This window comes from Manduca sexta, chromosome 4 (genome assembly GCF_014839805.1).
Source record: "Manduca sexta isolate Smith_Timp_Sample1 chromosome 4, JHU_Msex_v1.0, whole genome shotgun sequence".
NCBI lineage: Eukaryota > Metazoa > Arthropoda > Insecta > Lepidoptera > Sphingidae > Manduca > Manduca sexta.
This window is the reverse complement of record NC_051118.1, coordinates 5,847,076-5,863,491: the sequence shown is the minus strand read 5'-3', so window position 1 is coordinate 5,863,491 and position 16,416 is coordinate 5,847,076. Positions and strand designations below refer to the sequence as shown.

Sequence of the window (16,416 nt, the reverse complement as noted above, 5' to 3'; positions counted from 1 at the left end):
GTACGTTTGCACATATAGGGTAACTTCCAAAACTATATATCTGATTCTGAAAACTCATTTGCTAATTGGAAATGAGTTTGAGAATTGCTCCATTATCCTTGATTAACCACGTTTATACCGGGAACGGAGATGTACGCGAGCGCAGACGCGAGCTACAACTATTACCTAATAATAAGGTTCAAACCTAATTAACAGACAAATTACGTATTAAGGCGATACCTCAAGGTCCATTTTCCAATTTCGTCATATTAAATTTTAAAGGCCGAAATATCCATGATTATTAATTATTTTTACGTTTTTCTTTCAACTGCGAGAACTAATCACTAACTAGACGTGAATTTAAATTCTTTACTTGCCAATACTTGTTTAGTTACCCAGATTAAAGGCGAAACAAAATGTATGAAAATGGACCTTGAGGTATCGCCTTAAAGAAGTCAGAAATAACGAGCTATTTTGGGTCTCGCGTCACATAGCACACACATTTTTAAATTACACTTTTTTTGTTTTTGGTTGACAGTCATTTCTCAAATGCCAAATATTTGAATATTGTCTATTGATGACAATTGTAAAGGCGGCCAATTCCAAATTCAAATAAAAAAAAAAACGAAATTATTTTATCTTACCGGAATTTTATATCCAATTAGCTTTCGCCTGCAACTCCGCACGTGTGAAAGTTTTTCCTTGATAATTATTTTCCCAAGATAATAAACCCTATAGACTCAGGAGTAATATAGCTTCCTATTAATAAAAAAAATCAAAATACGTCTAGTAGTTCCTGAGATAAGAGCAAACAAACTGTTGGGTTATGACTATATTTGAATAAAATTGAGTAAGATTTCTTTAATTTACATTTATTAATTCGTATACTAAATGAACTGTTCAATACATATTTCGACACTCGGAAGACAACACGCCACACGGCGGATATGAAAAGAAACAAAAAACGTATACAAAGACACCTTTAAATACACAATATATATTAAATACGTTTATAAAGATATTGTACAAACCTTTAAATTTATCTTTATTCAACACAAACAAACTCTTCAGCTTTATATATTAGTATATCTATCCGACATTTGGACAGTAATATATCATTGTAACTAGAAGTATGCATTCTCCTAGAAATAAGCATTTCTCTCGTACAAGCCATATCCCATTAAGAATTTAACGCCACTAAAGAGTTCAGTACAACTGGTCTACCATCTACCACGTGCAATTTGTATAATTAAGGCATTTGCGGCCTCGGCCGTACATGGGAACTTTCATATTTGTGCCGTACTTCTAAATATAGCGATGAATTAGTTTTGTGTCTGTTTACGGTAAAATTATTTAACTTTTGATACTTAGATGTCTGAATTATTCTTTAAGTACGTTTTTTTTTTGTTTGTTTACTAATTTACTTATTGGTAAAGGTCGCAGAAACATGCTGGATGCAGGCCGCTTTCGACAGAATTGTCTGGAAATCTTTGGCGGAGGCCCATGTTCAGCAGTGGATTTTATGTGGCTGAAGATAATGATGATGTTTACTAATGCAAAAATGGTATTTTATAGTTTTAAAAAGGTCGGATACGTCAACTGCAACTCTGTAATTTTATTTTAGCAGTTCGTGTCTAAAAGTACTAATGGCTTTGCAGCTGTGACTCGGAGCATATTAAAAATAAAAAAGTTATGATTATGACCGAACAAATTCCCTACGCATTAATATTAAACGGAAAGTTTTTTCAAATATAGAATAGAAAAAATATTGCAAATAATCAAACCATCTATAACACAATAAAAAGAACACAATAAAAAAGCACCCTGCATTATAAATATAAAAATAAAAAATAATTTATCGAATCTATGAAACCCGATGCTTTATACTCGAGCACAAAAAAATAAAAAGCATTAATCAAGTGAGAAACTCAACACGTGCCACCCCTGGCCCTTACAAACAAGGGGTGACTCAATGCATTTACGTTCGAAATTTGCGTGATCATAAAGTATACGTCATAGAGACCATTATTGTTATTAAATAAAATTTAATTATATTAATGGAATGTTAATAGTATTTTTATAGGGGTGTGTTGCACTTATTTTTCTCCACGACCGTTCGAAATGCAAATCGTTTGACTATCTGAAGAATATAATAAATATTGCAAATTAAAAAGCGACCTTAAAGCTAAGCAGAACATCAATCAATAGCATCAAATAAAAGACTTAGACCTAAAAAAACTGTGTGTTGGAAGTTTTTTTATACTTATAAGACAAGATCCTACGTCGCATCCAATTAACTAGTTGCTGATGAATTATATGGGATCTAATTCTTTCATAGTGAAACAAATAAGTCCATTTTATCACAATATAGACTTGAAGATCCCTAACATGTTAGGTTAAATAAATATAAATTATAGGCACTAACGCAACTGCACTGAGCTCGACGTTCAGACATCAATATATATTGTTAATGTAGTATTTACATTGACTCTAATGTCTTTTAACATAAGAGCGTTTATACTGCTTGCTGGCAGAAATTCCAGTAGCAATCTAAAGTTATCGCAATAATATCAGCTCTGTATTATATACTGTCCCACTGCTGGACACGAGCCACCTCTACTACTGAGAGGGATTAGGCCTTAGTCTACCATGCTGGCCTAATGTGGATTGGTAGATTTCACACACCCTCAAAATTCCTATAGATATTTTTTCAGGTGTGTTGGTTTCCTCACGATATTTTCTTTCACCGTTAAAGCAAGCGATAAATCACAAAAAATACACATATGATTTTAGAAAAGTCACAGGACCTTAAGTTTTGAACCTGTAGACATTCGTCTCGGCAGTCCGTTCCACAACCAGTTAACCTATCGCATACAAGCTTTAAATCCACACATACACAAAATCCATTTTTAAATTTGCCAACAGAACAAGCATCGTTTGGCACGTGCGGCGGTCGTGCGACAGTCTTGCCGCAGTCGTACAACATCCACGCGACACCGCCACGATCGATTATGCGACCGGCTATAAATTTCCGAGCGGCAACATCGGACCCTGCAGCGTTGAGATACGATGGAAAAGTATCGGGGGAATATAAAAGAAAATGCGAAACTCATTATTGTGAGAGCAATACTGATGGCTAACTTCTGTACTGCTTATTTATTTGATAAGTGTTTAATATTGATATAAAACAATTTTTTTTTTTGCATTTCATCGCGGCTTTTTATATTATAATTTTTTCTCGACGTTTCGAAGACTATGCAGCCCCGTGACTACGAAAACCGCAAAGTCTTTGGTATAAAAAATAACTAGTCAACTTAAATATTGGAACACAATTTTTCATATGACGTGTCAGTTTTAAAGCTTTCACGAGGTTTCCTACCGACATTATGCTGTATGCAGTGGACATGATAAAAACCCGAATGAAAAGGCTCGCAAACACGAGGGGAAGTGTCGCATCCCCTTTGCAAACATTTTTAAAGTATTCAATCCGAACGGACCCTTAATTTACTTAATGGACTCTGAGGGTGTTATAATCCATTACAAAATTATCTTGCTACCCTCATTTGCTGTGTTCTTTACATTTCTCTGTGACTTCAGTTTGGTAATTAGATGCTGGTTAGACGTTTTCACTTGTAGCTTGTTAGGTGTTGTAAATTGCATAAATTATTCGGAATACATTTATTTGGCTTAATTTAATTATTACGGCTGCCTCGGTGGTGTAGTTGTACTGCATGCGCGGTACGGCAGCGCTCAGAGGTACTGGGTTCGAATCCCGAGTCGGGCAAAGTGATATTTGGGTTTTTCTGCTCAGTATCAACCCGAAGTCTGGAATTTGTGTCCGATATGGAGATAGACTCACCCCTTGTTACATCATGGGACGGAACACATACAGCGAAAAGTGGATGCCCTGGTTCCGCCTCTGCATACCCCTTCGGGGATAAATGCGTGGTGTTGTGATGTGTGTAATTATTATAAATGTTATTGATGAGAAAATTTTGCAGTCTTCGAGGTCACGGGGTCCCGTGACCATGAAAGCTGCCGGTTTCAAAACGATGGGAGAAAATTAAAATATAAAAACCTTGACAAAATCCGAATAACTAGTTTAATTAAAAATTTTGTCACTTAGAACTTGATGACATAATTTATTTCAAGTTTGTGTATTAACCACATTCGCCCTCGGCCATTTTGATGGATTACGACGGAAGCCCTAGACCCGCCTAGGTATAGATCCGTGCTTATCAGAGAGGCAGTATTATAATATAGGACATACAAATTTTATTATTATAATTCTACTAGAATCTCAATTTACTATTAAATTGAATAGGGCACTTAAACGTATATCACATAAAGGCTGATTTTAAATCGGATATAATTTATTCGTTGGATAAAATAAAACAGAAATGAATCAATATTGACAATTGTATGTATAAAGTTCCCAATTCGTCTTACGTTTATCAGTTAAGTTATAATGTGTTTGATAGATATCTTAACTGATGATTGAAAAATCACCTTAATCAAAGCAGATTAAAATTCAAACTCAATTACAACAGCAAAACAAGGAAGCAACACGAAACTATGTCATTACAAAACAAAAGAACTTGTTAACAAAACAGGCCAATTACCAACACATATCATTAAAGTTAACGGTGCCATTAAAGAACGAGCATGCGTTCTAAAACTAAACGTAAACTTCACAAAAACACTTAACTCCCTTTTTGTACTATATTTAACGTTATGAAAACATCCCACCCTTTAGTGGTTTAAAAAAAGCACAATCGTGCATCTATATATTCACGCCTTACTTTATTGTAAATACCCTTTGAGACGGTATGCTTATGGGATAGTAATTAGAACATGCTTGGTTGCAATTCTATGTTCATTTAGTAGAGGAGGCCCGTGCCCAACAGTGGGATAGTATACAATACAGGCCTGATATTATAATAAGTGTTCTCGTAAACCTTTCCCAGTGTAAAGATCCCACTATGTAGTTTTACCGAGTAAAAAAAAGCCTATATGTTAATTCAAGGCATGGTCTATCTTTGTGCCCAATTTAACCCAAATCCGTTCAGTAATCGCTGCGTTTTTTTCAAACATACATCCAAACCTCTCCACATAATGTCACATTGAAATATTAGTTAGTGAAATTAAATTTTAAATTTTCTACACTATTCACCTGCCTCCCCCGAGGACGAATCGCAAACACTATTTCACAACTCCGCGTGTTACAAATATTTTCACCCGTCACGCCAAAAATAAACACGCTATGCATATTTTAAAAAGTTCTGTCCGTTTGCATGCAAAAACTGCTGTGCGAATGTGTATGACATTATTGTTATCACTCCCTCAGCGTTTGAAATGTTTCCCGTGATGTTTTTACACGTTTTTGCTAGCTTGTGATAGGGTTTTATTTATAACTAGCTGACCCGACAGTCGTTGTCCTGTCTTAACTATGTATGCACGCGCGCATTCTGTCGATCGCTGACAGTTATTTCAAACAATTTACAGTTATATAAAATTAATATTTTCGTGAAGTTTTCTTAAATTTTCTAATTTTCCGCCCAATTTTTTGAATGTTTCCTTCCATAAGAACCTTCTCCTGACAATAACAAACACAACAAAAAAAAATTAGTGAAATCGATCCAGCCGTTTACGCGTGATGACGTGACCAAGGGAAATAGGGATTCATTTTTAAATATATAGATTAGAACGGCAATGTGACTTCACTGATGGCATACGTGAAGCCAAAGGAAAATTTTCAGTTTGTAGAGGTAGAAAATTCTCAGGTTGGCTAATCTCTGGAAGTACTGGACCGATTTTGATAATTTTTTCACTAATAGAAAGCTACATTACTCTTGAGTGCTAAAGACACTTATCCCGAAAAAAACATTTTCACGCGTACGTTTTCGCTAGTAATATAATATTGTTTATTTTCAACCGCGATGATGAGACTATGAAGCATTTCGAAGCTATTTTTCCTTATTCAGTCATTGCATAACGATTTATTTGCGTTAAAATAAAATTTTATAACTTTGTTACATTATTCAATTAATTTATTAATTGTAATAGTTATGTACTTTGTTTATTAAATATGAACCGCTATGCGACTTGGGGCCTGTTTTACTATTCAAATGTGACAGTTGAAGTATTAATCAGTTAATGTATAAAGTACTTTTTCCATAACAATTTCTTCGGGAGGATAATGGCCAATGTGACTTTTGTATTTGACCGTGTTATACATTTTGCTCGTGACAACGCAGTGAAAGATATTGTCTAGGACAAATTGTCACTGACCATCGGAATAATTATATCAAACACACACCATCCAAGAAATGGTTTATCAGTGTGCCAAAAATCCAAATCTATGTAGCGATTCCCGAGTTCTCTTCTAACATTAAAACATCGCAAATCGCATTTACATATTCGTGTTTAATCTATTTAATACTACTCAAAAGATTTCAATAGGCGATCCCAATCTCAATCTTCAATCTAATCTCGAGAATTAATCAATAAAAATAAGTCACTTGTATGCAAACAAACTTTATTCTGATCGGTCCATTTCTCGACCGATCGAAAAACCTATTAGAATCGTTTATTGATATTGGCGATTAAAGGAACCTATTTGAGGAAGGCAAGATGGCGTGTTCTTCATTAGACCGTGGCCACAACAGACTCCGTACCCACTAAGCTAACTCGCTCAGGTGTGTAATCAATTTCCATCTGGGCCGTACACGTGATCCGTAGGGTTACCAGGCGACCGGATTCCATCGGATATCTCATTTTGCATGTCCGGTATTTATAGATATTCACGAACGTCTTTTTTAATTTCGCACGCAATGAATTTTAAAAATAGAACATCATTAGATTCAAAAATATAAAAAACCGTTATTTTAAACATGGATGGAGGTTATGATTTAATTTGCCTTATTCTAATCAAAAGAAATATTAACTAAGAAAAATTAAGACATTTTATCAGTATTGGTTAACAAAAATCTGCATTCATAGGTATTTCCATTGATTATAATCTTATTTTGCAAGCCCGCAGTTTATAGATATTCACAAGCGTCTTTGGTACATTTGCAGGCAACGAATTTAAAAAAAAGAACATCACATGAAAAGAATCCGTTACTTTATAACAAACAGGTTATAATTTAATTTGCCTTATTCTAATAAAAAAAATCTTAACCAAAAAAAATTTTCAACTTTTATCCATGACTGCAATCTGCATCCATAAATATTCCGTCACGCAAATATCCATTATTATTGACGTGAAATACCGTCATACCCGTGTCAGACACGACCGCAGCCGTGTTTAACCGGCCGGTAAACACAGCGGGTAATGATAAACCAACTTGCGGGTATTTACTTTACCCGAATAGTTTGTTTATCAACAAAGGGTATTGCCTCTAAGTAGAACAGGTGTTTTGGGTTTACTTGCATTCCCTTTTTGACTACAAAAGGAGGTTACTCAATTCAGATTTTTTTGTTTTTCCAGCGATATTTTTTCTATAGACCGATTAATTGATCGTAGTTGTAGTCTGTGTCGTTTTTGGTTTAAATACGTTATATTTCCTTCGAATAATGCCGCATTTAAATTATCTCCAAGAATCAACCCCCTTAGGCATTAAAAATTCGTTAATCATAGTTTTACGACTTTCCGAGTTACTTATTAACTGATTTTTTATTCAGTTCTGTGCATACTTTTAAATAAACATTTATCAGACCAGCAATAGGCTAATTTAACTACAACAATACATCTGTAACGGACATAGCTATGCAAATGACAGTTTCACACTACTTACTTTTAGAAAAACAAATATTTACAAATAATTCATGATAAAATCCGTTCAAATCCGTAGACAATGGCAGCACATTGTGGCGCGTTTGGCCGCGACAGCCCGGCTCAATTGTCCTGCGTTATCGGGGCTAGACTGCATTCAGACGCATCGCAGTCTGCCCGGACTGACAGCGCATACATAATATAGATCGGTTAAGGGACGCTTCCGAACACGGCTTTAACCGCAGTCGCAGTGGCACTGTGAATAAAACTTAATTATTTAAAACCATTGACGTATATTGTATAGACACGATCGTCCATATAAACTATTTGTTCATAATCTGAACTAAAATGGCTACCAAAACGTCACTGTTATAACCTATTTATTCACTTGAACAACAAATAATTTTACTTATTTGACTAATATTTTTTATTCAGGTTTACACTTAGACTCGACTTCTTATATCATGAGCGCCACTCCAACAACAACAATTATCAATATTGACATCATACTAAAATCAGTTTGAATGGATAACAGTTCAATTCAGTTGAACACAGTGAATGTTCGGAACGCCAAATCTAGTACATAAAATAAAAATAAAAACCTTTATCACGTAGACGAACAAAGTTGCACTTATGATACATCAAAAAAAAGCATAAGAATAATTATTATTATTTCTAAACAACTATTAAAATTACTTATATAACTATGGACATTTTGAATTAGGGATGAAATTTATAATGAAAACAAGGTACAAACCGAAGTAACCAACTCGGGCTGGCAGGTAGGGGGAAATAGAAGGATAACGCGTCGCGATCCTCATCGGCGAGGACATGAGCCCTAACCTACCAGCCTTTCACTAGCTACACGTACAGGGTAGTACATATATATCGATGTTTAAAACAATATTTAGGCTGGCTTTCACAACGACTTACTACACATATTTAGCGCTAAACACATTTAAAACTTCGTCCTGTCACTGTCATCTTTTAAGAGTTGAGGGAGACAGCACTATGGTTAAAATATATTTAGCGTTAATCATATTTAGTGAGCGGTTGTGCAAGTCAGTCTTAATTGAAGGTTATAATCCATCGACCCAAGTTTCGAATTCGCCGACGATTTTTCATGTTTACACGAATGTTAGAAATCGAAATTTCATTCCAATTCATTTAATTCGCAAAATAGTTTCATTTCTATATTCGTCGACAATACAAAATTGTTCAGTGAAGTAAACCGAAATAAATGACAATAACGATGTTTTATTTGCTATATAACGTGTATTATAAAGATTTTGAAAAGCAGGAAGCGATCACCGTCTCGGCACACCTCTGAAATATGCTATCGCTTTTTTAATCGAGCTAATTTTATATTTAAAATTGGGTACATATTTGTTAACATTTCTGGACCTGGTTGGTGAATACACTATAGAATTTATAGTCTACAGTAGAAACTACGTTTATACATAGAACCATAAACAGTAGAACGGAGCATAGACAATGCCGTTGTCACAGGGGTGCATTATTGAAATTAATATACCCAAGGTATTGTCGCTTTGTGGCTTCTTGTTACAAAACCCGTGCCACCCCATTCATGTTTCAAATACACTTAATTAAATAAAGGTGGATCTTTCAAAACGACTCGCATTCATTTTAATATTATATAATCGTAAGATTTTTTTATTTGTTTGTTATGACGTCACAAGTTACAGAAACGATTATGTTGTTAATGTACTTAGTCACATAATTACTATGCTGCTTAAACTAATTTTAATTACAGTAACCTCTAGAGAAAACACATAAAAATACATAAACTACACTTATAAACCCTTCTATTTATTCAACTTCAATGCAAATGTACTCAAAAAATCCAATTTAAGCACAGACAAAAATACATTCATACTAACTGACATTGACCGTTTGTGAAAGGAGTATGCAAGTTTGATGAGCCACTGACGCGTTAAGGGGATGTTTTCACAACCCTCGCCCTCTCCCGCCCCCTTCGCAAAATGTCGTCTGCAGCCAACGTCGATTTTGTTTTTCTAATTGCTTCTGCCTCAAGTATTCAAAAGCCTTTTAGTATGTTTTTGAATCCTGGAGTAACTTATATTATGCGATATTAATTCTTTTTTCTTATCAGTGCACGGAAAAGTGACCACAGTGCACCTGATGGTGAGTGGAGTGGGCTCCAATAGAATGTCGACTGACGAGAGATGATTACCCCTCGACAGTCGACACAATTATGCCGGCTTGTTAGAACCGGATATATACAGGCTGGTCCCGGAACGCGGCACACTAACGCGGGCCACTATGGCGGGTTTTAACATCTTGTGTACGGTTGTCACTATCTGGGCGGATATAAAATAATGTATTAATAAAATTAACAGCATGAAATAAATCAGTATGACTTGAAAACAGGTTTTATTCTAGTGACAAGAACTCAAGTTCAAGTTATGTGTGTACCTATTATTGTTAACATTATTACACCTCGAAGCTACCCAAGATGACCGCATCGAATTTTGACAGCCGAGTTTTATTTATCAAACCGCGCCAACTCAGCTGACTAGTACTTAAATGGCAGCTCAAATCTCGTATATCAACATATTAAACAGCTACTTAAGATGCTACTCAAAGGTGAGATTGGCTTTTTAATACAGCCCTAAGTGTCCGCTGTGCTAAAGAAGTTGATGTTATAAACTGTATAAAACAAAGATGTACTCACGTTTCCAAATACTGGAACACCCTGTAGACCGGCTTGCGGTACACCAAGAAGCCGTCGCACCTCTCCATTTTCACCACTTATCACCGTCAAACACTCACCACCTAACGTTGTCACGTGACCACCACTTGTACACCACCGCGTTTACCATTCTATCATTCACGTAAAAAACATACAAACCCTATAGCAAAGTACCTTTACACTTACACTACGTATGGGTAAAAAACATTTAAGGCGTTCCGACTTATATTTTAAATGGATACAAAATTCTACTTGATTTGGTCCTTATAGTTGTTCGTTCCTAATTAAGGCTTTCGTTAAGTTTATTTGGTAAAGAAGCACTTTTTCTTCTAACACTAAGTTATTTAACGCCTACAAGGCGATCACAGTACAGTTCGGATGATATTCATACGGCGCCTGTAAAACACTGTTAGCATTCATATAGGGAATGTAATGGATTGCGCTCATTTATTTGTTGTGGTGTTGCAAAGTTATTTTAAACATTCAAGAATTAAAAAAAAAAACATTACGCGACAAGGTTGCCCGAATTCGATACCTTTGCCTTTTAAACCAGCGAAAAATTACGTTTAAAAATACGTTCCATTTTTGAATTTCACATTCACGAATGTAAACATTGAACACCGCTTATATTACGAACGGCACGTATTTCCACAACTCGGTATCTCGGATCCGATGGTCGGTTAACAAAAGACATGAGGTGCTCGCCCTCAACTATTAAAACACTGCCCCCGACCCTCATCATTAGGGGGATACAGCTGTATTGCCAGAGGAGAATAAATCACGCAAAAAATTTACTAATATTTTGCTGTTTTTTGACCGTGAAATTTATAATTTAATATTATCATTATAAATATAATGTAATTTCCCGGTGTTCTTTTGATAGTATTTAATAACGTTTGAATAATTATATTCAATGTTATGACGGAATCCCAATACTAATCTTTTCAGATTGTATGGGTAAATAACCTTAGGCACTTTGAAATAATTGTGCAAGGAAACTTGAAATAACATGTATAAAAGCATTTATATGACGCAGCGCGGTCTTAAGCTTACAGTCATGCGGTTAGCATGTTTTGTATAATAATTATATCAGTAATAATAGGTCAGTATATATAATAAAAGACTAGTTTCTAATGGATTGTGACAACTAATGTTGCTTTAATAAAATTTCTTTTAAAAGATTTTATTGATATTAAGACGATTATTTTCGCAATTTTTCCAATGAATACGTTTTTATTACCGCCATTTTATGACCGACCATTGTACTTCCTGTTTGATCCTAATCTCTACTGTATATTTTCTTTTCTATACGACTTGATGTACAATAAAGAGTATACATAAATAAATATTTAAATTTCTTATTTTATTTATTCAATATTCAACAAATTTGATATTTTTACGCAGCACAACTGGCTACACTAGTGTAACTCTATACGACTTGATGTACAATAAATAGTTTCATTAAATTTCTTAATTTTTTTATACAATATTCCACAAATTTGGTGATTTGACACAACACAGCTGGCAACACCAGTGTACCCCGTACTCCCCAACCCATTTCAGATTTCAAAGCGCGTCTATTCCACGCGATTGACGTTCGCATTTGCGATACGGCCGTTTATTTTCACGTGATATCGCGAGTTGGCTTTCACGAAAATCATTTTTGGCATGGCTTTTACGTCGAATTAGGGGACTTTATAACGTTTAGGTTCCATTTTTAGGTCGGATGGTCGTTCGTATAACCGTATTACGTACGTTATGACGATGTAATAACGTCGTGTTTTTTCGGGACGAGCTAGTTGCTCGTTTTGTGTCAAACGCGATGATTGCATTCAAAACGTAGAACACTAATGTATGATGACTTTTGGATAACTTCTCAGACGGACTATCGCTAAAAAAACTTATGACATAAGGCACATATATCATCGACAAAATATATCCTTATTTCAATGGTACCTGATCGTCAAATATTCGAAAAAACATTCTGACAGCTATATAAAACAGCTGACAGATATTATATAAAATTAATAATGTAAAGTTTTTTTTATTCCAATTCTAATGGTTTGATTTAAATAAATTTAGTTTTCTAATATATATATATAATCTAATAGGAACGTTCTCCTAACAATAATTAATACAACGAAATAAGAATTAATGAATTTGTTCCATCCGTTCACGCGTGAGCCGATGACCAAGGGAAATGGAGATTTATTTTTATATATACCTATAGATACATAATCATCATATATTTTATGTTAAAATCGTTAACAATAAAACAAATCTATAAAATTTTACTATATTTACACCACAAATCTTTCAGTGAACCCTCTCAGTAGTAAAGGAGACGCGTGCCCAGCTATAGGACACTACATACAGGACTACTATAAATTGCAATGCCAAATATGTCGCGCCCGTGCCAAATATGTTAGCTAATGTATTGGTACCAAATGTTAATATACTAAGTGGTAGTAAATTTGAAAATTTATGTTAGGTATTGCTTAAAACAGGTTTGAAATAAACTGTTTGATATATTTGTTAACAAATACAAAAGGATTTAAAGTTCACATATTTATTTCTAAAAGGTAACAGAAAAAAATACTGTTTAAGTGAAACTTATAACATTAATGATAAAATAAATATTATTATTACACCTTTACATTAAAATATGTACAATTAACAAATTACCAAACGAAATCGGATAGCTGAACATTTTAATTAATTTGCCGTTCAAAGTTTGAGTAAAATTACGATAAGTGGTTGAATTGTCGCACAGAAACTTTACAACGAACGGAATTAATTTGCATTGCAATTTATAGTTAGAAGTGATATAGGTCAGTTTTATTTGAAATACCTTTTTTCTTTGAGACTGACATTCCTGAAAGACTCGAGCGATACCGCAATGAAAAGCATCACTTATTAATACTATAGGCCATTCCTGGAAAACACGGGTTAAACCACGCAGAAAAGCACCACCGGCTTTGATCATCGATATTACAAGCTGATACAAATTTGGTAAATAAATTTCACTTAAGTAAACCTCAGAGTAAAAAAAGTGGCGATAGCCTAGTTGGGTTGGAACGGACTACTGCTCGTTTGTTTTAACGGTGAAGGAAAATATTCCTATAGAAGTTCTCTATAGGAATTTTAAGAGTGTGTGAAAACTACCAATCCGCACTAGGCCAGTGTAGTGGACTAAGGCCTAATTTCTCCCAATAGTATGGGACCTTTGCCCAGCAATGGGACAGTATATAATACAGATATTATAAAACTCAGAGTGATACTTGAATCAAATAAAATATAGCACAAAATCCCATGTTCAAAACTAGCTCCGAAACGTATACACAGCACACGTCAAATTGTGTTTTGTTTTTTCAAATCAGCATACAATAACAGTGGACGGGGCCGACATAAAAATATTATCATTATCGTGGCCAGTATCCGGTGGCATTGTGCTTGCTGTGGCAGATAATACGCGCATTCAAGGTTTCATTCTGTATAAATGTAGTTTTAAAGGGGTGATTGCAACCGTCATGTTGGGATTATTTTACTTCGGACATACAGTAGAAACCGGTTATAACGGCTCCGGTTATAACGACGTATCGATTAATACGATGATATAGTAAGGTCTCTTTAAATAAGTGCATATAAAGAGCATATCGTTTATAACGACTATCAGATATAGCGTTCAGATTCGGTGATCACTTCGACGTAGCTATAATCGGTTTTCACTGTATTTTCATGTATGTATGCTCATGCCATTTATTCTAAAGAGGTGAGTCTTTTTTGCGTACCATGATGTTGGAGAGGTCAAGAAATTTACCTGTAATCGAGTCAAGAATCTTTCAAATTGTTCAGTTGAACGACTTATGTATGGAATATTTAACTTTAAGAATCTAAGTCCAGATGTCAATCGAGGCATGAAACAGACGAGTCACGAGTATTCATTTTAAACTTTAAAAGTTGGGTCGTTTTAAAGAGGCACCAAAATTACTCGGTAGCTTGTTCTAAATGATTCCTAATAAGTCTCATAAACTAATTAACCATAATTAGTTTTGATAGGGGCCCATTATAAATGTCTTTACTAGTTAATCACTAATTATTTTTTGAAACAAAGGCAGCAGCCTTTAAGCCTGACGCATCCACGTTTCCTTTTTGTACACTTCAAACCAACTGGAATCACCTGCTAGTCGGCCTATACAATAAAAAAAAAAAAAACAGATTTTAACATACGTAATTGATATGCAATTCGAAACGTTTACAAATCGCTAAAAGTTCGTTCACACTGCACGGAGGCGTAACCACAACTGGCCAATGCGCGTGCGCATCCTAAGTACGACGGAAGCAGGTGGCACACGCCACCTGTCCGCGTTATGAATGCCAAACGAGTTGGCATGACCCACGGTGTAATTAATTAGGGTTTGGACATCGGGGCATCTGATATTGGTACAGTTATCTTTGAGGTCAAGTGCTGAATTTGTTTGGCGTGTAGCGCTAACGGAATTTTGGCACGTGGCCCTTCATACTAAATAGACAATATTTTGCCGTAAGTAAGTTAGTATCGATTCTCTTAATCAGCAAGGAAAGTAGATTTTTGCCAGATTAATTGAAAAGTGGGTGCACTTGCGCCTCTGCCTACTCCTACGGGGATATAAGATGTAAGTGTATATGTGTGTAATAAATTTTCGATCTAGGAGCTGCTAATGTGTAGGTGAAGTAATTAAGAAAAGTTGCCTCCCACGACGAATGCCGCAAATTGTTGAAAACGTTTACTTAAGGCGATACCTCAAGGTCCATTTTCATACATTTTGTTTCACCTTTAATCTGGGTAACTAAACAAGTATTGGCAAGTAAAGAATTTAAATTCACGTCTAGTTAGTGATTAGTTCTCGCAGTTGAAAGAAAAACGTAAAAATAATTAATAATCATGGATATTTCGGCCTTTAAAATTTCGTCATATTAAATTAGATATGATAATAAAAAAACCCACAGCGGCTTATAGTTACGCTGTATACGACTAAATACCGTTTTCATATACAAACACAATAATTTAGTTCACAACCTTCCCTAACAAACTAAGAACTAACCAAGTCCCGCGCACCGAAAATATGAAACTCAATAAAGAAACTTGACGAAAACATTCAACGGAGCATCTCCCGGTGCAACTGAATTTACCGGGATACCGGGACAAGTTCGCTAGTTGCTAAGCAGTTACGAACCGGTAGTAAAACCGAGTAACGTCATTACGAGTGCGCTTACTCGGTAATGGACATTTAATTTTTTCAACATACTCAAATTTTTATATTTTATGAAACTAGACCTAAAACTATGAAACCTATATTTTTTTCTTTTTTTCAAAACTCAGATATTTTCATTCATGATTTTCACTTTGAATTTTGTTTTATTCTAAAACGACGTAAGCACCAAATGACGTCACATATACGGCTCAACACGCAATGACCTTTGCTTTGCAGTAAAAAAGAAGTGAAGTGACAGATTTTTTTGTTTCTCTCTCTCTCTCTCTTTGAAAGTGACAGTTATGACGTATCTATTGTAATATTGACATTTGACATTGCCAAAGACGGTATCTTAGCTTTTTAAAATAAAGAGTAAGGTGGAGCAAGGAACTATTTCATTCAACCGTATGTGTGACGTCATCAAGCATTTTTCGGTTTTTAATTTTTGTCTTCGAAATTAAGTATTAAAAAAATATAAAAAATTATTAATCGAACTCAGAGTAGAAAAATTAAGAAACGGTATTTTCGTCTTAGGCACGTTTACGTTTTGAAATGTTGTCAATTTTGAAATAACTGACATTGGGGTCCCTGATAGAGCAACAGTGGCGATGGATCCATATAACCCGGTCCCTGCCGGCTTCTCTTTATGTAGAACTAGCTTTTGCTCGCGGCTTCGCCCGCATGAAGGAGTT

General features: G+C 35.0%; 1 protein-coding gene across 5 annotated transcripts in view; it reads right to left on the bottom strand.

The window, feature by feature from the left end:
• LOC115453125 (focal adhesion kinase 1) overlaps positions 1-16,416 on the bottom strand; it is a 244,513-nt gene that overhangs the window by 170,879 nt on the left and 57,218 nt on the right. For 2 of the 5 annotated variants that reach the window (XM_037441534.1, XM_037441531.1), the window contains exon 2: positions 10,473-10,886. The exons of 2 other annotated variants lie outside the window; for them this stretch is intronic. Coding sequence is in view for 2 of the 3 variants with exons in the window: in XM_037441531.1 (XP_037297428.1) it covers positions 10,473-10,540 (68 nt within the window). In the remaining variant the exon portion in view is untranslated. Of the gene's footprint in view, positions 1-10,472; positions 10,897-16,416 lie in introns of all 5 variants that reach the window. One more of the 5 variants, XM_037441525.1, reaches the window with a different exon arrangement.